This window comes from Lynx canadensis, chromosome B4, assembly GCF_007474595.2.
Source record: "Lynx canadensis isolate LIC74 chromosome B4, mLynCan4.pri.v2, whole genome shotgun sequence".
Taxonomy (NCBI): Eukaryota; Metazoa; Chordata; class Mammalia; order Carnivora; family Felidae; genus Lynx; species Lynx canadensis.
Genome location: NC_044309.1, coordinates 47,930,878 through 47,955,343, shown reverse-complemented (window position 1 = coordinate 47,955,343; position 24,466 = coordinate 47,930,878). Strand labels below are relative to the sequence as shown.

Sequence of the window (24,466 nt, the reverse complement as noted above, 5' to 3'; positions counted from 1 at the left end):
TTATGATTGGTATATGAAGTTGGGGCAGCAGTCTTGTGGGGTTGAGCTTTTAACCTGTGGAATCTGATGCTCTCTCCAGATAGACAGTGCCAGAATTGAGTTAAATTATAGGGCACCTATCTGATATCAGAGAATTGCTTGATGTATGGAAAACTCACAGATCTGGTGTCAGATGAAGTGAAGTATGGGAGTACTGTGCAAGTAAAGGAGAAATACAAGGGAGTTTTTCTTTTACAGATGACTTTTCTTTCCTTTTCTTGCCTAATTGCTTTTTGTAGGACTTCCATTGCTATTCTGAAAAAAAGTGGCAAGAGTGGGCATTCTTGCCCTGTATCTTCAAGGGAAAGCTTTCAGGTTTTCCCTATTGAATATGTTAGCTGTGGGATTTTCATAGATGGCCTTTATTGTGTTGAGGTAGGCTTCCTTTTCCCTGTTTTATTGAGAATTTTAGTCATGAATCAGTGTACTTTGTCAAATGCTTTTCCTACATCTATTGAGATGATCATATTTTTTCCTTTCATTTGGTAATGTGGTATATCACATTGATTTGAATATATTGAACTATCCTTGCATCTCAGAGATAAATTCCATTTGATCATGGGGTATGATCCTTTTATGATATTGAACTCAGTTTGCTTATTTTATTGAGGATTTTTCACCTATGTTCATCAGGAATATTGGCCAATAATTTTCTTTTTTGATCTCTTTATCTGGTTTTGGTATTAGGATGATGCTAAACTCATAAAATGAGTTTGGAAGTGTTCCCTCATTTTCTGTTTTTTGAAGGAGTTTAAAAAGGATTGGTATTAATTCTTCTTTGAATACTTGGTGGAATTTACCCATGAAGATACCTGGTCCTGGACTTCTTTGTTGGGGTTTTCAATTGCTGATTCAATCTCTTTATTTGTTATTTCTTTCAGGCTTTTAATTTTTTTCTTCATTCAGTTTTGGAAAGTTGTATGTTTCTATAAATGTATGCAATTCTTCTAGGTTACCCAACTTGTTCATGTGTAATTGTGTATAATTGTCCTTATGATCTTTGTTATTTCTGAGATATCCTTTGTAATGCCCACTCTTTCACTTCTTATTTTATTTATATGGGTCTTTTCTCTTGTTTCCTTAGCTAAGAGGGCTTGTCAATTTTATCTTTTCAAAAAACCAATTATTAGTTTTATTGATTTTTTTAACTTCCTATTTGACTTATTTCTCCTCTAATCTTTAATACTTTGTTCTGTCTGCAAAATTTGGTTCAGTTGTTCTTCTCTTCTAGTTTCTTGATGTATAGAATGAAACTGTTGATTTGAGATCTTTTTTAATGTAGATATTCATTGCTATAAATTTCCCCTTAAACAACGCTTCTGCCCCATCCCTAAAGTTTTGGTATGGGTTTCATTTTTGTTTGTTTGTTTCAAAATACTTTTTAAGTTCTTTTATCATTTCCACTTTTACCCAAGAGTTATTTAAAAATGTGTTGTTTCATTTCCACATATTCATTAATTTTCTGTTATTTGTTTATTTATTTACTTATTTATTTATTTATGAATGCATGTATGTATGCATTTATTTTGCTGTTATTGATGTCTAGTTTTATTCCGCTGTGGTCAGAAAAAATTCTTGGAATAGTTTTAATCTTCTTAAAATTGTTAAGACTTATTTTGTGATGTAACATGTGATATATCCTGAAAAATGAACCTTGTGCACTTTAGAAGCATATGGATTTTTCTGCTATTGGATGCAAAGTTCTGTATATGTCTGTTAAATCCACTTGTTCTGTAGTATTGTTCAAATCAGCTGCTTTTTAAATTGATTTTTTTTGTCTGGACATTTTATCCATTATTGTAAGTGGAGTGTTGAAGTCCCCAACTGTTTCTGTATTGTTGTCAATTTGGCAGTTGTTGTCAATTTCTTCCTTCAGATGTATTGGTATTTGCTTTATATATGTAAGTGCTCTCATGTTGGTGCATATATATTTATAATTGTTATATTTTCCTGTTGAATTGATCCTTGTATGTTATATGATGTCCTTCTGTGTATATTTTGTTTGATGTAAGCATAGCCCCCTTCTTTCTCTTGGTTACCATTGGCATGGGATATCTTTTCCCATTTCTTCACGTTCAGCCTGTGTCTTTAAATCTAAAGCACATCTCTTGTACATAGTGTGTTAATAGGTGTTTTGGGTTTTGTTTTGTTTTTTTATCTGTTTAGCCAGCCACTGTATGCTTTTGATTGGTGAGTTTAGTGCATTTACACTTAAAGTAATCACTGATATGAGAGGATTTGCTATTGCCATTTTGTTCTTTGTTTTCTGTTGTTTTGCTCCTGTTTTGTACCTCTCTTCCTCTCTTTTTTTCTTCTTTGCTAGTTGATGCTTTTTTTGGTAGTGGTTTGCTTTTATTTTTCCCTCTCTTTCTTGATTTATTTTAATTTTATTTGGACACAAAAACTTTATACTTTTATTCTCCTCTCCCTACATTTTGTGTTCTTATAGTCAGAGTGCTTCTTTTTATGTCATGTACTCATTAAAAACAGGTAATTCTGGGGGCGCCTGGGCGGCTCAGTTGGTTAAGCATCTAACTTCGGCTCAGGTCATGATCTTGCGATTTGTGGGTTTGTCACCCGCGTAGGACTCTGTGCTGACAGCTCAGAGCCTGGAGCCTGCTTGAGATTATGCGTCTCCCTCTTTTTCTGTCCCTCCCCTCCCATGCTCTGTCTCTCTCTCTCTCAAAAATAAGTAAACATTTAAAAAAAATTTTTTAAAGCAGGTAATTCTGTCAGCTGAGGCCAGTGTTGGTGAAGACTGTAACCACCCTTGGCACCAAAACTGCAGGTGTATGTGGCAGCGGCAGGATCTGCCGCAGTCCTTGATGGCAAGGGCTGCTAGCCTCCTCCTGCTCTCCTTCTACCCAACAGGGGAAGTCCTGGCCGACAAGATCCCTCTTGGTCTGGGCTCCAGGCACTGAGGCACTGGAGCAGGGTGGTGCAGTGTCTCCAGTCCAAGAAGGGTGCACCAGCGTCTCCTTCTCAAAGAAAGCACATCAGCACGTACCAGAGGCAACTCTGTCAGCTGGAGTCAGTGTTGGCAAAGACTATAGAGATCCTCAGTGGCAAAAACTGCAGGGGTAAGGGTCCTCTTGCCCTCCTTGCCCCACAGTGGGAGGTCATGGTCAGTGGGGATCCCTGTTGGTGTGGCGCAGTGCCAGACCGAGGGATGGAATGACACACATAAAATGCTTATGTTTTCCTGTGGGGCCATCTTGGTTTTTGTGCTCCACTGGGTCACTGCATCTTCTTCATTGTACTCCAAAGCTCTCCCAGAGCTATTTTCATCAGTGGGCAGTTGTTAATTTGTTGTTTTCCAGGAAGGATGAAAGCTGGGGCCCCTAGCCCTCCATCTTGTTGATGTCACTCACTTTAAGTTTAAAACAGAAATTTTGCCTGAAGTGGTCATCAAGCCAATGATGTAAATAATGACATTATTTGGTTAATCATACTATATCTCTATTTCCAAATCTCCATTTAGATCCAGGTCCTCTTCCCCCAAATCCTGGCTATTCCCACACCTACACAGGCTCCTAAAATCAACATGTCCAAAAACAGAAGTCATGATCTTCTTCATTAACCCTGCTGCTCTTCCAGAATTCTAGAGTTTAGTAAACAGCTTTCCCATCTACCCAACTGAGCATCTCAGGGGTCACCCTTGACTTCTCCCACTCTCTAATGCCCCAAATCCAATAAAATGTCAAGTCTCATCTATTTTACCTCTTAGATACCTCTTGAACCCACATATCCACTGGCACTGCCCTCATCTGGGTCTCCTTTACCTCTCATTCGGACCACAGAAATACCCTCCTAATTTGCTACGTGTCCCCACTCTCTCTAAGTCATTCGTTCCACGGCAGCTTAAGTAGTCTTTACAAAATTCGTCTGATCATGTTCCTTTCTTGACCATTAGTGTGAAGTTCCAAATCCTAATGGCATATAGGAAACCCCATGGCCTACCCCTGTCTACTCCATTGTCAACCTTTATTGCCACTAGATGCCTAGCTCTCTCCACTCCAACCATGCTGTGTCTCTTTCAGTTCCACAAACACATTCATGTCACTTCCCACCCCTGGGCCTTTACAAAAGCTGTTCCCCTGCCTCCCACACTCCTTCTCTCCTCTTTCCATTCAGCTAACTTCAGTTCATCCTTCTGGGTAGCTCAAAGACACTTTCTCAGGGAAGCTTCCTCAACTTTCTAGAATAGGTTATATTAATCTGCCATGTGCCACACAGCACTCTGTACTTTTTTCCATGGTTGAGTTTATTCATAATTTTTTTTTATTTTTCAATTTTTTTTTATTTTAGAGAGAGAGCCCATGAGCCTGGCAGAGGGACAGAGGGAGAGAGAGAATCCTAAGTGGGCTCCACACTCAATGCAAAGCCCCATGTGAGGCTCAATCCCATGACCCTGGGATCATGACCTGAGCTGAAATCAAGAGTCAGACATCACAATTATTTATTTAATGTGTGTCTTCGTCACCAGAATGCATGTTCTATGAGGACACTAATATATTCACACCACTTATAGCTGTATACCTAGTGCTTTGCTAATGCCTAGCACCCCGTCAAGTCTCAACAAATAGTTGCTGACTGGGTGATTGAAACAGTTCTTCTAGTTGAGAATTCAGTTCCAGTGTGCAGCTATAACCTAAACACCACATAGTCCACTATATCTGTGCTTTCCTTAAGCCCTTTGACCTTTATTTTTCATTTTACAAATCTTTTTATGTATATACTATACTTCCCTCTTCCCCTTTTTCCTCTTCCCAGTGATGTGTCACAAATTGATGTATTTTTATTGGGTGAGGCCCAGGTAATCTCCCTGTTTATAACTCTGGCCTTTCTGTGAGCAAACACACAAAGTGACCTTTGGTTTATCTCCTACCATAATGTAGCTGCTAATTGCTGGCAGGCAGGTTGTGTCCCATGGGCCACGTGACCAGTGGGGCATGATCAGAAAGGAGCGTGGGGAAGAGTGGACCGAGGGACCCAGCTAGAGGCTGTCTAGCCGGAGTTCCTGCCTCCCTCAAAGTGCAGAGTAAAACAAGCAAGCACAAGGAGTATGGTTCTGAGGTAAGCAAGGTCATGAAGATGACACTGCTGGCCTTAGTTTTGTGGTCACTGCTCCTCCATCCAGGGCTGATGTTCTGGACCTCCCAGATCAGTCAGAACTGCAACAATGGCAGCTATGAGATCAGCGTCCTGATGATGAACAACTCGGCCTTCCCAGAGACCTTGGATACCTTGAAAGAAGCGGTGAATGAGGGAGTGCAAATGGTGAGACAGCGTCTGCTCAATGCTGGTAAGAATATGGTCACAGGATCCACCTCCTCCCTGTTACCCCTCTGGGGTCAAAGGGTCGTTTGCATTCTTTGCTTAATCACCCACTCTCCTCTACGGGCTTGTCAGACAACCCCTTTCTATTTCAAGGCAGTAGGTCCTCAGAGAGAAGGATTTAAGTCTTACTGCGTTATGCTCCGTCATAATTCACCCTGCTCTTGGAATGACCCCAGTCCAGAGAATGCCAGATGTTCACAGCAGTGAAATGCCCCAGATGCAACTGGATTGATGGCTCCATGTTCCTTTCTGTAACTCTTCAGAGGCAATATTTGATCTGGACCTGAGAGTTCACAGGGTTACCGGTCAAGAACATGAATTAAGAGAGTTAAATTCAGACAGATGCTGCATCTATTTCTGGGATTTTTAATCCATCTGTTCACTCTTGACATCTCGGCTGGCTATTACATAAGACATAGTCCAGGAAATTCCCAACCAAATTCAGTGTTACGGTTCTTCATTGTATCTATTAATTATTAAAATAAACTTTATAACATTAGATAAAATGTGTAGAATAAAGAGAAAAAATCACCCCTGATCATTTTCAGCCACCCGGATATCTCCAGTGTCTTTCATATGCTCAGTTTCTTGTTTTTAAGAACATGATTAGGATCACTATGGCGTAGAAACAATTTTCTAGGGGTGCTTGGATGGCTCAGGTGGTTAAGCTTCCAACTCCTGGTTTCAGCTCAGATCATGATCTCACAGTTCATGCCCATATCAGGCTCCATGCTGGGAGCCTGCTTGAGATTCTCTCTCTCCCTCTCTCTTGGCCCCTCCCCCACTCATGCTCTCTAAATAAATAAATAAACTTAAAAAAAAAAAGATAAACCAAAACTAAAAAAATTATTAAAAAAGAAAAGAAACAATTTTCTATCCCGATTTTACTTCACATTATTCTGCAAATGACTTTCCTATAACTGCATAATCTTTATGTGATGTGAGTGGATATGTAATATTCTTTGGAGTAGATATCTTCCCAAATCATCCAGTTATTCCCTACTGTTTGATTTCCCATTGTTTTTAATTTCTCACGGTTACTTAAAAATACTACAATAAGCATTTTCAAATATATAGTTTTTTCCATTCTTTGAGACTAGATTGCCGAAAGTATAATTACTGAGTCAAGGACTATTTCATATGTCTTAATGTTTACTTATGGTTCTAAAGAGGGTATGTCTTGATTTTCTCCATGTAAAATTCTGTGCTAATAAGCTCTTTTCTAGTGCCCAAGCTGCGCCGGTTCATTAGGCTCATGCTCTCCTCCCCATGTGGCCAACACAAGGTATATATATGTTTGGTACCTCTGCCAAAGGCTGCACAACTGTGTATGGACGTTATTTAAGCCTCATGCTGTACCTTTCTGTTCCTAGACTGGATGTGTGTGTTCCAAGAAGTTGTCACAAATAAAATTCATATGACCATGAAAATACAGTAAAATTCTTTGGTCATATAGCAAGAGGTATCATGTATCACATATCTGTGATACCTTTTTGCTGTGCAGTATACATTTCTTCAATCTTGTCTGAGACCAGTTCAGATGTAACTAGCTAGATCTGATCTAGAGCTGTAATGGAACTAGAAGGATTTAATAAAATCCCCTTATTTACCAAGACTGTGGCATCATGGAAAGAAAATTTGATTTGAATTCTGGGGACCTGTATTGGAGTCCCGGCCCCAGACCTTTCTCTTTTTGTGACCCTGGGTGAGCTTTTTCCCTTAGTCTCTCTGAGCCTTGGCTTCCTTGTTTATTGAGTACCCATCATGTCCTAGGTAAGATATATAGCGTCCTTCGTCACCACAGCTCTGTAAGATTGGCATTATTGGCACGGTTTCACAGTGGAAGCTTCATAACTTTGCTGAAGTCATACAGGCTGTCTATTTGATACGAAATTCCAACCCCTATCTGTCTGGTTCCAGCTGTCTGGACGCTGTATAATCTTTACCCACCATGAACTAACTTTCTCATTAAAATGAGCCAGTGAAACACGATGGTGAGAAGCAGAGATTTGGAACCAGACAGCTCTTTGTTCATATTCCAGCTTTGTGTCCAACCATTTATCATCAGTGACCTGGAGCAAATTACTTAAGTTTTCTGAGCCTCAATCCCCTTAGCTATAAAATCACAATAGATAGTAGTTACCTCGTGTGGATATGGTATGAATTAAATGAGGAAATTCATATAAAGTACCAATACACAGACTGAAACATAATTAGGAGTTCAGTAAGTAGCGGTGGTTTTATTGTCATCCCTGTTGTTGTTTTTGTTGAGGATGTTAAAGTTGTGTTATTACTGTGCTGTTGCCACTGTTACCTGAACAAGTTACCAGGATATAAAATAAAGAGTGTAGTATAGTGGTAAGATTTTGATCTCTGGACTCATATAACCTGAATTTGAATTCCTGATCCACCTATCACTAGTTTAATTATAAACACTTTATCAAGTGAGTTATTTATTCTAAGTTCTACTCATCTCATTTATAAAATAGATTCATGGAGCGCCTGGGTGGTTCAGTTGGTTGAGCATCCAGTTCTTGATTTCGGTTCAGGTCATGATCCCAGGGTTGTGGGATCGAGCCCTGCATCTGGCTCTTGGCTGAGTGTGGAGCCTGCTTAAGACTCTCTCTCTCTCTCTCTCTCTCTCTCTCTCTCTGTGCCCTTCTCCCTTGCTTGTGTGCACTCACTCTCTCTAAAATAAAAACTATATATATTATATGTATAATATATATACTCATATATAATAGAGTCATGAATGGATGAGTGGTGAGGTGGCTGAATAGATTAAATGAGTGGACAATTTTGAGGGGGATGAAAGAATAAACAGTGATGCCCAGAGTTTTGTATTTAATGATGCATTTTGTTAGATGGATGTTCATGCATGAGAAACTCAAGAAGTACAGGTTGTGATGAAAAGATACGTTCATGTTCTAAACATACTGAGCATTATTATTTGGGGGAAATTCTAAGACATATACTTAAGGACTAAACTGAAGAAAATTAAGAGTTCAAATGTTGTGGGTGATGTCCAAATGTAAGAAAACAATATTTTTTCCTAGTACTTAGGAAACGTCTGTGAGTTTTGAAGAATACATGGGATTTGATAGACAACAAGCAAAAAGAGACTCCTTCTGCCTTAGGACATCACCTTCTCAAGGATGTATGTTTCCTGGCTAGGCACACCCAGTTCATACCCTCCAAATGATCTCATGTGCTAAGGGGGCCGCTTTCCTAGGCTCCAGCACCTAGATTCAGATTCCCTTTGGTCCAACTCCTTCCTCAAAGCCCTAGGTAGAAGACAAAGGATTCTGAGATTACTCTGTATGCCTTGGCATTCCATCCATCTTCCCAGCCCTGAGATATCATGCTGGGGTGGAGGTGCAGGCAGGAGAAAGATGAGAAACCGCACTTGGGTTTGGGAATTGTTAAGTTTAAAAGTTAAGCTTCGATATGAAGTCACTATGTTGTCTGAAAATTTTTCAGTATTTTCTTGAGAAATCACTTGGGATTTGGGGAGATAAAGGGGAAGAGATCCTCCTCTTCCTCTACCAAATTACACTACACTTTGCAAACTGCTATTCTATAGCATATCAGATTGTGGAATCAGACCGTCCTATGTTCAAAACCCCAGCTGTGTCCCCCTAAGCAAGTTAATCTACCTCTCCAGACCTCCATTTTCTGATTTTTAAACTAGGAAGACAAAATATCAATTAACCTCATAGGATTCAGGGGAGGATTAAGGATTGAAATAATGCATGCCGAAAAACACAGCCTAATGCTGGGCATCTAGTGACAGAGATCATCCAGTTCTGTTCTGCCAACCAATGGATGAGGAACCGGGGCCCCATAGATGAAGTCACTTGTCTGAGATCACACTCAATGGATGTGAATTTCCCTTCTCCTAGGTCCTGTGCAGGATTTATACTTGGGTTTTGCCGTGCCCATCCAGCATGGGCTGCCTGGACAGTAGGATTTTTAAGTGAGTCATCTTCAGTGCTCCTCATGGTGGCAAGAGGGAGCAGAGCCCTCACAGAGGTTGAGTTGGAGGAGCTAATGTATACATTAACAGCTGCAGGTGTGGTCGTCTTCCGAAAGCCCTGTTTTCATCATGTGACTGTGTACGAGACTGCACTTTACTCCCTGAGTCCTCTTGCTGCTTTCTAAGACAGGCTCAAGCCCTATTTTCTCCTGGTGCCCACATGCCCTCTCCTTTTCTTCTGGGTCCCCAGCAGCCTCACTCATACTATTTTCCTGGTTTCATTGACCCCATATGCTCCCTACCGCTGTAAGAATTAAGTAACAAAAAGGGTGTAAAGTGTGCAGTATTACGACTGGCATATGGCTATACGCAAGTGTTAGTTGCTATTAAATCCCTCACTGGTCCCACCTCTTCTATTAATTTTCTTTGGTCTTATTACATTGACCTCTCCTACTTGGCAACTCTTATTTAGATCCCTTACTGAACAGTCTCAGGAAAGTGTTCTTGAGTTAACCCTCCCCCCACCCAAAAAAAAAAACAAGAAGTAAAATGCTCCCTAGTCTTAGACACACCTCTGAGGTGGCTATAGACATGCAAAGATACTTTTGATTCTTTGAAAGAACAGGTCTCTGTCTTTAAAAATATTCTTATTTGGGGAGTGCTTGGGTGGCTCAGCCAGTTAAGCATCAGACTCTTAATTTCGGTTCAGGTCATGATCTCCAATTGAGCCCCGCATTGGGCTCCATGCTGAGTGTGGAGCCTGCTTGAGATTCCCTCTCTCCCTCTCTCTCTGCCCCTCCCCCACTTATTCCCTCTCTCTCTCTCTCTCTCAAAATAAATAAACATTTTTTTAAAATAAACATTCTTATTCAGATGTTCAGAAGAACAATAACTTCTGTTGTTGACATGCTTTACTCTTTTAAAAGTATCAACATTATTACGTTTGATAATTCTGGTTTTAATCCCATTTTACATTTGAGGGAACCAAGTTAGAGAAATTCGAATGGCTGGCGCAAGAACACTCAGAACGTCACTCCCTGCAACCAGCAGTATAACTAGCAGCTGAGGTTTCCAGACTTCCTGTATAAGGGCTTGGCACTATTAGGATGCCTCTCTTAGGAATCAAACATTTCTGCGGAATATTTTTTATCGGAAGGAGACAAAATGTAAGGGATAGAGCTTGGTCACATGGTTCCGCTGTCTTTTTATTCTCGTCCAAAATATGGTATCTAGCAATACCAAGGGATATTACCAAGGCTCTTGCCTTGATCTGAAGGCGATCTGTTATCCCAAGATCCTAGACCATGATGGACACAGTTCACTTTGGCTTTGGGGACAGAGCACAGCGGTTCCAGTGTGCACGTTGGCAGGAAACAGAACCAGCACCTTGGAACATGGAAGAACAGATATTGTAGTGGCTACAGTTTTGTTTTCCTAACACTCTCCAGAACTGTACAGGAAACTTGCTGAGTCTGCAGTTGTGAAAAGAGGAGAGCCTTGAACGTAATGAAAATGTTGTCAAGCTGGGTTGTGGGATGGTTGCACAAATACACATTTACTAAAAATCATTCAATTGTACACTTAAAATGGGTGGCATTTATGGAGGGCAAATTATACCTCAATAAAGCTGTTGAGAGAGAGACAGAGAGACAGAGACAGAGAGGCAGAAATAAAAGACAGAGACAGAGAGAGGAAAGAAGTGACAGGTAGTGATATAAGAACTCAGAACTCAAATATTCCTGGGCCTGAAGATGCATATCCATTTTTTCCCAGGATCAGCTGACAAAAGGTAAATCTCATGGCTATAAACTACCGAAAAATAACATGTTTTCTCTTTTCCCTCATTTCTGGATAACAGGCATAAATGTGACTGTGAATGCTACCTTTCTCTATTCGAATAGTTTGATTTACAAGTCAAGTGACTGCCGGAGTAGCACCTGTGAAGGTCTTGACCTACTCAGGGAAATTTCAGTAAGTAAATGCTTTTGTAGGTGTAGCTCACACCTCTTAGTACAGGGAGATCACGGTGTGAGACTTGAGCACCCGTCTGTGAGCATTTCTTATGTCATCTCTAGCCACATAGCTGAGTGTTTTGGAGACAGGGTAATCTGACTTTATCCCCGTATATTTCCCAAGAGATGAGGGCCCTCTGGGAATACAGGAAAGTCGGGAGAATCTTCTGCGTTCTAGCTCTACACTTTCAGTGTTATGGAGGGGACTTATTTTGTTTTAAATTGTTTCCAAAACCTTTTAAAAATGTGAATGTTGGCATTAATTGGTTTTCTTCTGTGTCCCTCGGGAAGTACCTGAGGGATTCTAAAGCCCTGTACCAGAGGTCTCAGTTTCAGGTCATAACCGTAGATGCAGTCACGGGTTAATTGCTTAAGAGCTGAATCTGAAACCTAATTTTAAAGTAGTAACTGTAACGTTAAAGGGTGGAAATGGGAGGGGAAAGATTCTTGCCTACTCCCTCCTCCCAACTCCCCACCTCAGCCCAGGCTTTATGGCCAAAAGAATGTTCTAAGCTCTCCAGAGGCCACAAGGTGTGTGAGAAGCCTTTTCACTACAGAAACCCAGAGAAAGGTTCTCCTAGAAGCAGAGCACTGGACATAGAACCATGGCTCTAAATCTTTAATCGATAGCATTACACCAACCAGACAGGTAGACTCACATGGGGAAGAGTGGTTGATGACAGCAGTCATTCTCAATCTTGGGAGGGCCAGGGATGAGCGAGGGGAGTTTAACAAACTCCACTTTATGATGCTAGGAGTGTGCATTTCTTCCTTCCACCTCTTGAGAGGGAGGCATACTCTGGTTTTCTAAGACTAGGGATGGGATGTTCCTAATCACGTTCCTCTTCATAAATAGTACAAGACACGATCTGTAGTCACCCAACTGGTCACACTGCATTTTGTTCTCTTTAGCCCCGTTTCATAGCCCTCCCTAAAAGTAAAACTTGCCCTCATCCCCCAAAGCGCCTCCAAATCTAGTCTCTCCTCAGTCTGGCCCACAGGTATGTCTCATGGTACAGTCTATCAGTCCTTCGTATCCCGCCCTGCATCCTCCTCTTGACAAAGAACCCGGGTTCACCTTCATCCTTCTTACCTTCAGCAGAATACCCTTCCTTCCACCTGCAGCATCTTCTTTTTCTCAGATTTCTTTATCCCTTAGTGTCCCGTCCCCAACCCAAGGCACCATGAGTTGCTCCTTTCTTCAGAGGCCTACTTTCTAACCTTCTAGAGGCCTTTTTCATTGCCACTTCTTTCCTGTCCATTTACTCATTGCTTTTATTTCAGAGACTGATTTTTCTTTTTCTTTTTTTCCCCTACAGAATAAAAAACAGATGGGCTGTGTCCTTGTGGGGCCCTCGTGTACATATTCCACCTTCCAGATGTAGTAAGTAGTTTGGTTTGTTGTTTTAATGCCACCGTAAGTTGAAGTCAGGACATGGTATCACTATTTAAATGATTTATCAAACAGAAGTCTAGTCAAGGCAACACAACCAGAGGTGTTGGAACCCTCACATTTTGCTACTTCTCTGTAAGTGTCATTCCCTTGTCCAGGTAGCTCTACCTTTGCTTACCATGAGGTGAAGGACAGTAGCTATTCACGTCCAGTTACTAACATCTGAGCCTGAGAGGCAACATGGTATAGGTAAAAAGAGTCCTGACAGGGAACAGAGAAGACAATGAACTTGGATAATTTGAGGAGTTAACGAAGGAAATCTTTACTAAAGTATGAGCAGAGGAAACACACAGGAAAGTACAACACCCTGGGCATTAGCAGGGCTCGGTTCTATCCTAGGTCCTCAGAATAAGGGAAGTAGAAAGGTACTCAATTCACAGCACTGAGGATTATATAATTAACATATTAAAGTACTTTGCACGGTGCCCTTTTCAGCTTAGGAAAAAAAAAAAACAACGCTTCCAATATATTCTACAATAAAAACATTTTTCTGCCTTGGCGAAAATCACCCTCATTCTTCCATTCATTTTACTCAGTGTAATTCTCGCCACCATGAAACATTTTGTTCTGCCAGATCACACCTTCCGTAAATCTAAAGCCCTCTTCTTTGCCTGTGTTTCATCTGTTCAGTCTTCCCCTGAATCAAGGATCACCTTTGTCTACACAGAGAAAACTACGCTAAAGGACCCCATGATTTTGGAAGGTCACATTGAATTTCTGAAATTTCTGTTGCAAAGTCTGTCTCTGACACCTCCTACCAGCTGTACAAATACTCTGAGATGTTCACACCCACTGCATGCCACGGAAGCACTTTCTCAGCTCATCTTCCTTACTAAAATGCAGGCAAATACAGATTCTTCTCCTTCCATTCATTCCCAGTCGTCGTCTAATCTGACCACTTGTTGCTTTGCAATAGAATGTGCTCAGAAGGAAAGGAGGAGTAGGAAAATTGATTGACTATTTATGAAACCTTTTGTGTGCAAAGAAGCACTTTGGTTTTGTCAGAGTAGAGAAATTAAGTAAAACACAGCCCCCTGCCCAGTAAAATCGAGAAGACAACAAGAGCATTGGTAACCAGTACAAGGCAGAGTATAATAAGCTCAACTGAAGAAACACAAACAAGAAGCTGTGGGGTTCAGAGAAGAAAGGAGCTCCCTCTGGTTGGAAGAGTTTAGCTCAAAAGGGGAAGGATTTCTTGAAGGAGATGGTATACGAGTTGAGTGTTGAAGCATAGGTGAGATTTTAATGAGTAGAGATGAGGAGTTAAGAAGTGTAGACATTTTGTGAAAGTCAGTATCAAACAGTGTGCAAGAGATGAGTAGGGGGATAACAGATAAAACTAGAAAAATTAAGTAGGGCTGTATTGGGGAGGTCACTAGTTCCAGGTGAGGGAAGCAGATTTAATTAGATTTGCATCAGAAACAACTTAGATGGTGCAGGGAAGAAGCTCAACTTTGGGAAGAATAAGAATAGAGCACACAGGAGACACTGATGGGGAAAGTCATCAGGGGAGGAGGAGAGCTGAATTAGCATGCAAGCAGTTGACCTGGAAAGGAAGGAGAGCTTTTAAAGATATTTAAGGGTAGAATAACTGATAACTGATTTGATACCTGATTGGATGTCAGAGTGAGGGATGAAAAGTGTTCAAAAAACACTAAAAGAAATGAATAATGGTTTTGAAAAATGAAAAGAAAAGTAAGTTTGACTGTGAACATAGGGAGTTTAAGTGCAAGCAGGACACCTAGCGCTCAAGATGAAAGGGAGGTTTGTTTTCCTTCCTTTATCAAGTGCACATTGACGGTGCACATATGACCCAGGCAGACTGGAGATACGGAGGTGAATAAGCCAGACGTGATCTGTGCCTTCATGGAGCTTGCAGTCTAGTGGAGGAGGCAGATAGTAAACACATACTGACCCAAAAATTACCTGGTCACAGGTATCAGTGAAAGGTTTTTCTGATGGCTGAAGGGATCTTTAATCCAGGACCCGATGCATGAATAAGAGTCAGCCAGGCAAAGAGCCAAGGGGAACAGCATTTCTGGCATATGTCAAGGCCCTGATGATGGCCCATCCTCTGTCTTCTTAGCCCTACTCCCCAAAGGCCATATGTCCCAGCCCCGATGTTATGACCACCCCCTCCTTTTAGAATAAATTGGAACCAAGCCACCTTATACATGAAAATATGCAGAGTATCTTAAAACATAACATATGCTCAATAAACGTTTTAAAATTTACCTGTGTGGGAGGGACACCTATTTAAGTTAGAAACCTGCTTGAGTGACCCTATTTCATTCTTACTTACCATTTATAACCAACCACAGGAAACAGTTTGAAACAGTTTAAAGAGGGATTGTATTTGTGCTACTGAAGTTAATCCTGATGTTTGTTTCTTTCTTGCCTCTTGGCATAGCCTTGACACAGATTTGAACTATCCCATGATTTCAGCTGGGAGTTTTGGATTATCTTGTGACTACAAAGAGACTTTAACCAGGCTGCTGTCTCCAGCTAGGAAGCTGATATACTTCTTGGTTAACTTTTGGAAGGCCAATAATTTGCCATTCAAAAATTTTTCTTGGAACACTGCGTATGTTTTCAAAAATGGCACCGAGACTGAGGACTGTTTCTGGTGAGCAGGACCATTAATATGCTTCTGGCACTTGCCATAGAGAGAGGCCACAGAATCCTGGCAGGCCATCCAGTTATTATCAGATGCACCTTCCATCTGAAACAGCACTGGGAATGGACACCAGCCCACTTTCTAACACACAAATGCAAAAGGGCCAAAGGAAACATGGTATAAATACAATCAACATGTATCACATTTGCAGCACTCTAGCTTTCAAAGTACTTTCACATTACTTTTATTGATCCCCTATAGTAAATCCTCTAAAGAAAGGAGAACAAGTACAAGTTCCATTTTACAGATAAGGAAAGTGAAAAACAATGGTTACTGCTTTCACATTACTGTGAAAGATGTGATACCAGAGAATATGCATTCTGCCAATACCTACAGCTAGTTAGAAATAATTTGTCTCCCGATCGCTCAGAGGAATAAGTGGAGCGGGAGGAGAACAGGATATCAGGCACCATTGCTAAAATAAAATTACAAGGTTCACACAACTCCAGCACAGGTGGCAGAAGGAATCTTTTGGTTGTGTTACTGTCTACACCACCACGATGCTGCTTGCTTCTGCAGTCTCTCTCCACCTAAGTATGCGGAATAGTAAGGGTACCACTGGGAATGCACATCTAGGGACCTAAAGAGTCAACCTTAAGGCCTCATCCTGGAAATTTCGAGGTGAGCTTAGAGCCCACAAAGGTCCATTTCATTGGGAAGATAAATGATTCCTATCAACTCTGAATTTTTGCACTGTAGACTCAAAGGTTTCAACTTATCTGTGATAATGGGGTTTATAGAGCAAAGTAGCCTTCCTTCTGCAGATAGCAGGAAGCTATTATAAACAACCCACCAAATGTCTCCTATTTGTATATATACATGAAGATTCCCTAAAACTTATCCTTATATCTTTACCAAACTAGATCCCACCATCCAAACTATTGATATCATGATGTGTATCATCGGTTGGGTTGATTGTGGAAATGAAGTTTAGACGAACAAGTCCCACAACAGATCTGTAAACAATGAGCAAACAACATGGAAGGTCATGCAGAAACCAAACTTGTTTCTTAGAGTTTCTCTTTTCTCTGTTCTAGGTACCTCAATGCTCTGGAGGCTGGAGTTTCCTATTTTTCTCAGGAACTTAGCTTCAAGGATATGTGAGAGGAAATGACCAGTTTCAGGATATCTTAATGAACCAGAACAGGAAAAGCAATGGTAAGGGACATGGAGATAATTTTTTGCCAACTTCTTCCTCACAACTACTACATCTTTAAGAGTCATTTTGACAAATCTACCAGCACAGAGTTATCATAATTACCTCTACATATTTTGTTTATCTGGGGAGATCGGCAGTTGCATGCAACTCCATTATATTAGTCCTTCTGCCGATTAAAAACCTTTTCCTATGAGAGAAAGGAGAAAAGTAGTGTTGAATAAATACATTAGCGTCATGAAAGTAATAATGATGCCAAAGTCTAGCTTGTATAAACCAAAATGATATCATGACCCACCATCGATAAACTGCTTTTATTTATTTATTTTTTTAATGTTTTTTTAAATTATTTTTGAGACAGAGAGAGACAGAGCATGAGCAGGGGAGGGGCAGAGAGAGAGGGAGACACAGAATCGGAAACAGGCTCCAGGCTCTGAGCCATCAGCACAGAGCCCGATGAGGGGCTCAAACTCACGGGCTGTGAGATCATGACCTGAGCTGAAATCGGACGCTTAACCAACTGAGCCACCCAGGTGCCCCGATAAACTGCTTTTTAAATTCACCTCAATCTAATCTATTATTGGATTTATGACTAATCCTCACACATTCTGAACCCTGGTCCCCTGATGACCAAGAGGATATGTTTACTGATTATCTGGCCTAAAGCAAAACTACAAGGTTAGCATATCATCTCATTTTCCTCTAATGTATATCCCACATGCCTAGTCATCTCCCAGTGACAGGTCAAATGTGGGATAAAATCATGCTCACTAAGCTGTGAGGTGATTTGTTTCACTTTCCAAGAATTCTCTTTACAAATAAGAATAAATCAGAAGCAAAGGATCAACTGTGGACATTTCTTATGAGGGAACGTGCTTGTTTGGTAAGAATTCCTAGCATCACTCAAATCATCATCTACTGTCATTATTTAAGTATTTGCCATAATCAGAACCCTCCATGTACAAATCATTGGCAAGATGTGGGGCGAAAAAGAAGTATAGATGTCCCTAAAAAGAAGTATTCATGTCTCTAAGGAGTTTATTGGACAACATAGTATATAAAAAGATCCAATGTACCCCAACTCCTCTTTCTCATAGAGTCATGCATTTGGGAAATCTGATTCCAATGAGTACGAGAGCTCACAGAACCAGATTGAACCCTGCCACTGAAATCACTAAGACTGAGTTCTGAGTTGAGAAGCTTCAAGCAAAGCCGAAGGAACATGGGCTTGTTCAGGAACATGACATAAATTCACCCATTAATTTTACTATAACTTTTTTTTTTATTTTTTAAAAAAAATTTTTTTTCCAACGTTTTTATTTATTTTTGGGACAGAGAGAGACAGAGCATGAACAGGGGAGGGGCAGAGAGAGAGGGAGACACAGAATCGGAAACAGGCTCCAGGCTCCGAGCCATCAGCCCAGAGCCTGACGCGGGGCTCGAACTCCCGGACCGCGAGATCGTGACCTGGCTGAAGTCGGACGCTTAACCGACTGCGCCACCCAGGCGCCCCTTTACTATAACTTTTTGAACCACTTAACAATTGGTGAGGTGCGCTTATCAATGAAAATAGTTTATGTAACTCCTCTAACCTTTAGGTATAATGGAATAAACACTGAGCTGGATTCATAAACTTGCATATTAGAGCTCTGCCATCTCCTAGTTCTTTAACCCTTGACATCTTGTCTTCCAGTCTCTTTAGATCAATAAAGTTAAGGGAATGGACTAGAGGATTCTTTTAAGATTCCATGCAGCTCTACTCAGACTCTATGACTGTAAACGGAAAAAAAGCAAGGGAGAGAGTAATTGAGGAATTGGTGTTAACCTTGAAACATAAATGTAGCACAGACATACTGGGTTCAGATTCGGGCGCCTGGTTCCCACGTGTTTGAATGTAGACCATTGTGTATTTCTCTCCTTGTTTTGCTGTCTCTTCTCTAGTGATTGTTGTGTGTGGTACACCAGACACGATCAAGTCCCTCAAGGGTGACCGGGCAGTGGCTGAAGATATTGTGATTATTCTAGTGGATCTATTCAAGTAGGTGTAATATTGGAAAGAATTCTCTTTTCAGAAAGGAAATACTCCCAGGATTTCCAGAAGAGACATTCTCTTTTCTCTTGTTTTGCACTGACTTACATGGGATTCGGTACAATCAAGTTTCATTCTTGCATCACAGCCTCATTTTTGTTTAATTGATTGTAGCCTTAGCAGATATGCATATCTTTGATATCACTATCATGTCTAAATACAGAAGTTTCATGACCCATTAAATCTACATGTCCATTCATCTACAAGGATCTTGGCCCCCAGCCTGATTTTAAGGTCTTTCCAGGCAGTGATAAATCAACTAATAACCCAATCCAATAGCATTATTTTCAGGAATGTGGGACATATCTCTGCTTTCTTTTGCTAATGGCCTTTGATCCTAGATGACTTATCCTCTGCCACCTTTGTAAGAGGAAAGTTCCAATTAAATGACTGCTTCTCTGCCCTGTGTGGTTTAGTCATGGGTGGCAATTTTATTCTCTGTAATTCTCTAGAGCAAAGGAGAGAAAATTCTGGAGGATAGACACTTTCTTTCTTTTTTCTTTAAAACATAAATATAGTACAGACATACTTTTCTTTCTTTCTCTCTCTCTTTCTTTCTTCTTTCTTTCTCTTTCTTTCTCAATTTTTATTTTTTTAAATTCAAATATAAATAATATGCAGTGTTATATTTTACCACTCATCTTCTAATATGGTTGGAGACCCCTACAAACCTTGCCAAGGTAGTATCTGAGTCAGATTAAACTTACAGAAGTTGTCACCGGTACACCTGTGCTTCTTGCCCCATCAGCTAGATCGTATGACATCACTTATCTGCCTGCACCATTAATCATTACCTGTCTGTCCTTAACCTAGACACTGTTACTGCACTACATATTTCCCATATTTGCCTAGTCATTTCACCCACACTAAATGTACGTGTCACAGTGTTAAGAGGAAGGAAACATAGGGACTGCAGGTCTGTTTGACTACTATTTGTTCATGAAGATAGTCTTATCAATCAACTTAGCCTTTTAGTTGCAAAATACAGGAAAGAGGACAAAGTTATCAACATTTCACTCCTACAACCACATTGACAGCTGCTCTGACAGTTGCTTTGCTCTGTGGTAGGAGTCCTCAATGTAGCCAAGTTGGTGTGATTTTACTATTAGCGAATCTTCAACCCGGGGCAAAAGTGTAGGCATTCCTTTGTCACTGGTCTTTAAGGACACCTGGCTATGTTTTTGGTAGATCATGAGCTTCATTTGAGAATAGACATACTTCGTTTCAAATTCTAATTCTGACACTTGTGGTTCATTTGACTCTTGGGTATTACTTAATCTTGAGATTAAATCTTCTCATTTGTAAAATGAGAATAAAGATACTCACTTCATAGGAGTGCTTTTAGGATTAGATGTGATAATATGAGGAAAATATTCAACCTAGTCCTCAGTGCATAGATGTGTTCACCTACTGTTTGAATAGTAAATGATGGTCATCTTAGTTATAGCAGTTCCAACATGTTAGATTCTTTGCATATTAAAACAGTCAAATGATTTGGAAGCTTAGAAACCATATGACTTGCAGCACAATCTCAGACAGTATTGAGGGTCCACAATGTGCCAAATATCACCTAGGAGCTGAGGATACGAGGATCAATACACTAATATCAAGTTGCTGGCAGTGCTAGAGAAAATGTTTAGTCTTTCTTAAAGAAAAGAAAGATTCCACACATAAACCAAAGGTCAGTAAGCCTTGAAAGCGAGCTGTAGCTCGCATGTCCAGAGCCTAAAAAACTCCCTCAAAGAGGTATCTGTGTTCTGATCTTCCTTTCCACTTGTGTATGTGAATGACAGCTGCCTAAGACCTCTTACTCAACTTAGCATGTTAGGAGAAAATAAACCTATCTGGGGGAAAGCAGAAAGTTTTTCAGGCTACTGGAAAAAAATGTTTTAAACTATTTCTAGGCTGATGCTATAGTTTGTGGGAATTGTGGAAGCTCCATATCTGGTTTTGGAGGAACCTAATTTTCATGAGGAACTTGTGCTTCTTAATACAGTAACGTATACTTCGCGGATAATGTCACCGCCCCAGACTATATGAAAAATGTCCTTGTCCTGACATTGCATCCTGAGAATTCCACTTCAAATAGCTCTTTCTCCAAAAAGTTTATCATGGGTAAGTTTCATGGGTATATATTATTCTTTTCTTTGTCAAGGGTAATATATTATTCTCCTATGTAGGACCCAAATTCTAAAGAAAGCAATTTTTTTTTTTTTTACTCTCATTCACTCAACAGATATTAACTGAGACCAACTACATGCAATAGCAGGATTACTGATATTAAAACTCTTACTATAGGGGCGCCTGGGTGGCTCAGTCGGTTAAGCATCCAGCTTCGGCTCAGGTCATGATCTCATAGTCCGTGAGTTCAAGCCCCACGTCGGGCTCTGTGCTGACAGCGCAGAGCCTGAAGTCTGCTTCGGATTCTGTGTCTCCCTCTCTCTCTGCCCCTCCCCTGCTCATGCTCTGCCTCTCTCTGTCTCAAAAATAAATAAAAACATTAAAAAAATTTTTTAATTAAAACAAACAAACAAACAAACAAACAAACAAAAAAACCCTCTTACTATAGGTCACTGTGCTGGGCTTTGGGCCAGCACGACAATGCACACTCTGTAATATTGGAATGGAAGTGACAATGTGGGAAGACAGGAAGAAGCCCCACTAACTTAGGGAAGGTAGAAACTAAACAGTGTACCTAAAGCAACTTTCTGCTGGGGCTGATATCAAAATTCTACCTTTTAAAGATATATATTCCTAGGTTAAGACATTGTCCTCTATTATAATTAAGTTGGCCATTGTTTAAACTTGTCCAGGAGAGTCATGTTTATTCCTCTTATCCAGCATTTCATCTGGTTTAGCACTGATTCCAGAAAAAGGAAGAAAGAAAGAAAGAAAGAAAGAAAGAAAGAAAGAAAGAAAGAAGAAAGAAGAAGGAAAGAAAGAAAGAAAAGAAAGAAGAAAGAAAGAAAAGAAAGAAAGAAGAAAGAAAGAAGAAAGAAAGAAAAGAAAACCTCCAATTGGACATTAAATCATGGCCACCTTATTATAATACAGGGGCCCCTGACCCTAATACTCCATTAGGCCTTGTCAGTCACTATACCTTAGCTTGATTAAATTCATCAAATGTATTCTGCCCTCAGAGTCAGTTGAGAGCAGGTTAGGACTGGGAAGAAGAGGGAAGAAGCAGTCCTGAGGACCCTGAACAACCTTGGGATGGCAAGCCATGGGCCAGACCTGAAGAGCTATAAGGGAAGTTGGGTACCTTGGGGAGTACAACAGTTTTTTCCTAGACTAGAAATTCTAAAACCCTCTTTTTTCACAATGCTGCAAAATTTGGAGCTGCAACCACTTTGGGAGTTGGGTTTTTTTTTTTATTTTTTTTAATCTTTATTTTAATTTTGAGAGAGACAGAGACAGAGCATAAGCAGAGTGGGGAGAAGAGAGAGAGGGAGACACAGAATCTGAAGCAGGCTCCAGGCTCTGAGCTGTCAACACAGAGCCTGATGCAGGGCTTGAACTCACGGACCACGAGATCATAACCTGAGCCAAAGTTGGATGCTTAACCTACTGAGGCCACTCAGACCCCCCGGGGATTGGGTCTTAACTGGATTCCTTTTATCTCATTAAATGATGATTTCAGCAAAAGACACTGAAACCAATGAGAGGCGTTTATTTTTCTTTTATATTTTCCAGTGAATACACTTCTGTGTGTAATATTCAGATATCACTCACGCAGCTTCTAGGCTCTGTTGAAAGTGTGATTCTTAACAGGTGGACAGTCCAAAATGGCCAAGCTGACAGAATTCACTTAGTCTCAGGGGGCACAAGACTTTTAATCCATAAACCCAACTCTGTGAAGATAGCAACTGTTGATAATGGTTTCTAAAGCAGGTCAATGGTATCCAATAAAACTCTTCCTGTTCTATTCAGGGTACTGAAGGGCAGGGAATGGTTTTTCTTTTTTTTTTTTTTTTCCAACATTTATTTGTTTTTGGGACAGAGAGAGACAGAGCATGAACGGGGGAGGGCAGAGAGAGAGGGAGACACAGAATCGGAAACAGGCTCCAGGCTCTGAGCCATCAGCCCAGAGCCCGACGCGGGGCTCGAACCCATGGACGGCGAGATCGTGACCTGGCTGAAGTCGGTACGCTTAACCGACTGCGCCACCCAGGCGCCCCAGGGAATGTTTTTACTGTTGTTCTCTTTTACTCTCTGTGAAAACATTAAAGTACAAGCAAGCCTTTGTTTTCTGTACAAAATCCCATAAGAAGTATGAAATGTTGCCTGTTGTTCTTCCTGGTTGAAATAATAGATTTCACCATCATGGGAAGGAAGTACCTCCCTAAAGGCAGTGTTTCAGGTTTATTGATCCCAAGGAAATGCAAAATTTTGACACAAGGGTAATAAAAGAACCCTGGTTCAAGGACATATTTTCCAAAAGATTACTTTTACTACCACCCCTATAATTCTCCTAATATCCCTTTACCTTTCTGGTTACTCTGCTGACCCCAAGAATGTTTTTGTTCCAGGTTCAAGACCAGAATCTCTTTTTTGGGACTCAAAAGATTTTCTTTCTCATTCAGGCAAAAAATGACTTTGCTCTTGCCTACTTGATGGAGTCTTGCTCTTTGGACACATGCTGAAGATATTTCTTGAAAATGGAGAAGCTATTACCACCCCCAAATTGCTCATGCCTTCAAGAAACCTCACTTTTGAAGGTACTGGTCTCCTAAGAGCAAACAACAGCAGCAACAAAACTTACACTTTACAGAAAGCTGAAGAAATATGGGCTTTGTGGATGGACTTAGGGAAACAAAGAGGGGGGTTGGCATATAGATGGATCAACAGCTAAATAACTTTGAACTTGGAGGCAAACATCATTGCATAAATTTTGGGGTTGCTGTTCTCAATATCTTGGACCCCAGGTGATGCTTTAGGATTTCAGAATTTTTCAATCCCAAAGAAAGGGCAAATGGCTTGGACTTTGTATTTATAACAGGCTCATCACAGGGCATTTTGGGCAGTGATGTCCCGAAAATGCTTAGAGACTAGGAAGAAGAGAAATCTCTGCCATTTGATTTTGGTCCTTCCATATCTCCTTTCTATCATTTAGGGATCTGGGACCCTGTGTCACCACTCAAACTACCATAACCTCTCTAACAACACCATCCCAAAGCTCCCAACACATGTTCCTGAGTGTGAAGTAGCATCTTATTGTAATTTTTATTTACATTTCCCTAATGATTAGCAATATCAAGCACCTTTCATGTGCTTATTGGCCTTATCGGCCATTTGTATATGTTCTTTAGAAAATGTGTCTTCAGTCCTTTGCCCCTTTTTGAATTGAATTGTTTGGGTTTTTTGTCTGGATATTAATAGCTAATCAGATGTATGATTTGCAAATATTTTCTCCTATTTTGTGAGTTGCCCTTTTACTCTGTTGATAATGTATATGTTGCATATGTTCTTTAGAAATTGTCCTCTTCAGTCTTTTGCTTCTTTTTGAATTGTTTTTTTTTTGTCTAGCTGTTAATAGGAATCAGATATATGATTTGCAAATATTTTCTCCTATATTGTGGAGTTGCCTTTTTACTCTGTTGATAATGTCTTCATGCACAAAGTTTTTAAATCTTCATGAAGTCCAGTGTGCCTAATTTTTCATTGGTTGCCTTTGCCTTTAGTATCATATCTAAGAAATCACTGCCAAATCTAATGTCATGAAAC

The 24,466-nt window shown here is 40.4% G+C and overlaps 1 protein-coding gene across 1 annotated transcript in view; it reads left to right on the top strand.

The window, feature by feature from the left end:
* The first annotated feature begins 5,112 nt into the window (after positions 1-5,112).
* GUCY2C (guanylate cyclase 2C) overlaps positions 5,113-24,466 on the top strand; it is a 69,503-nt gene continuing 50,149 nt past the window's right edge. The window contains 11 exon segments of the mRNA XM_030321802.1: positions 5,113-5,344; positions 11,214-11,326; positions 12,687-12,751; positions 15,231-15,446; positions 16,535-16,590; positions 16,593-16,655; positions 18,595-18,691; positions 20,739-20,846; positions 22,162-22,171; positions 23,326-23,353; positions 23,356-23,460. Coding sequence (XP_030177662.1) covers positions 5,128-5,344; positions 11,214-11,326; positions 12,687-12,751; positions 15,231-15,446; positions 16,535-16,590; positions 16,593-16,655; positions 18,595-18,691; positions 20,739-20,846; positions 22,162-22,171; positions 23,326-23,353; positions 23,356-23,460 — 1,078 coding nt within the window. The 5' untranslated portion in view covers positions 5,113-5,127.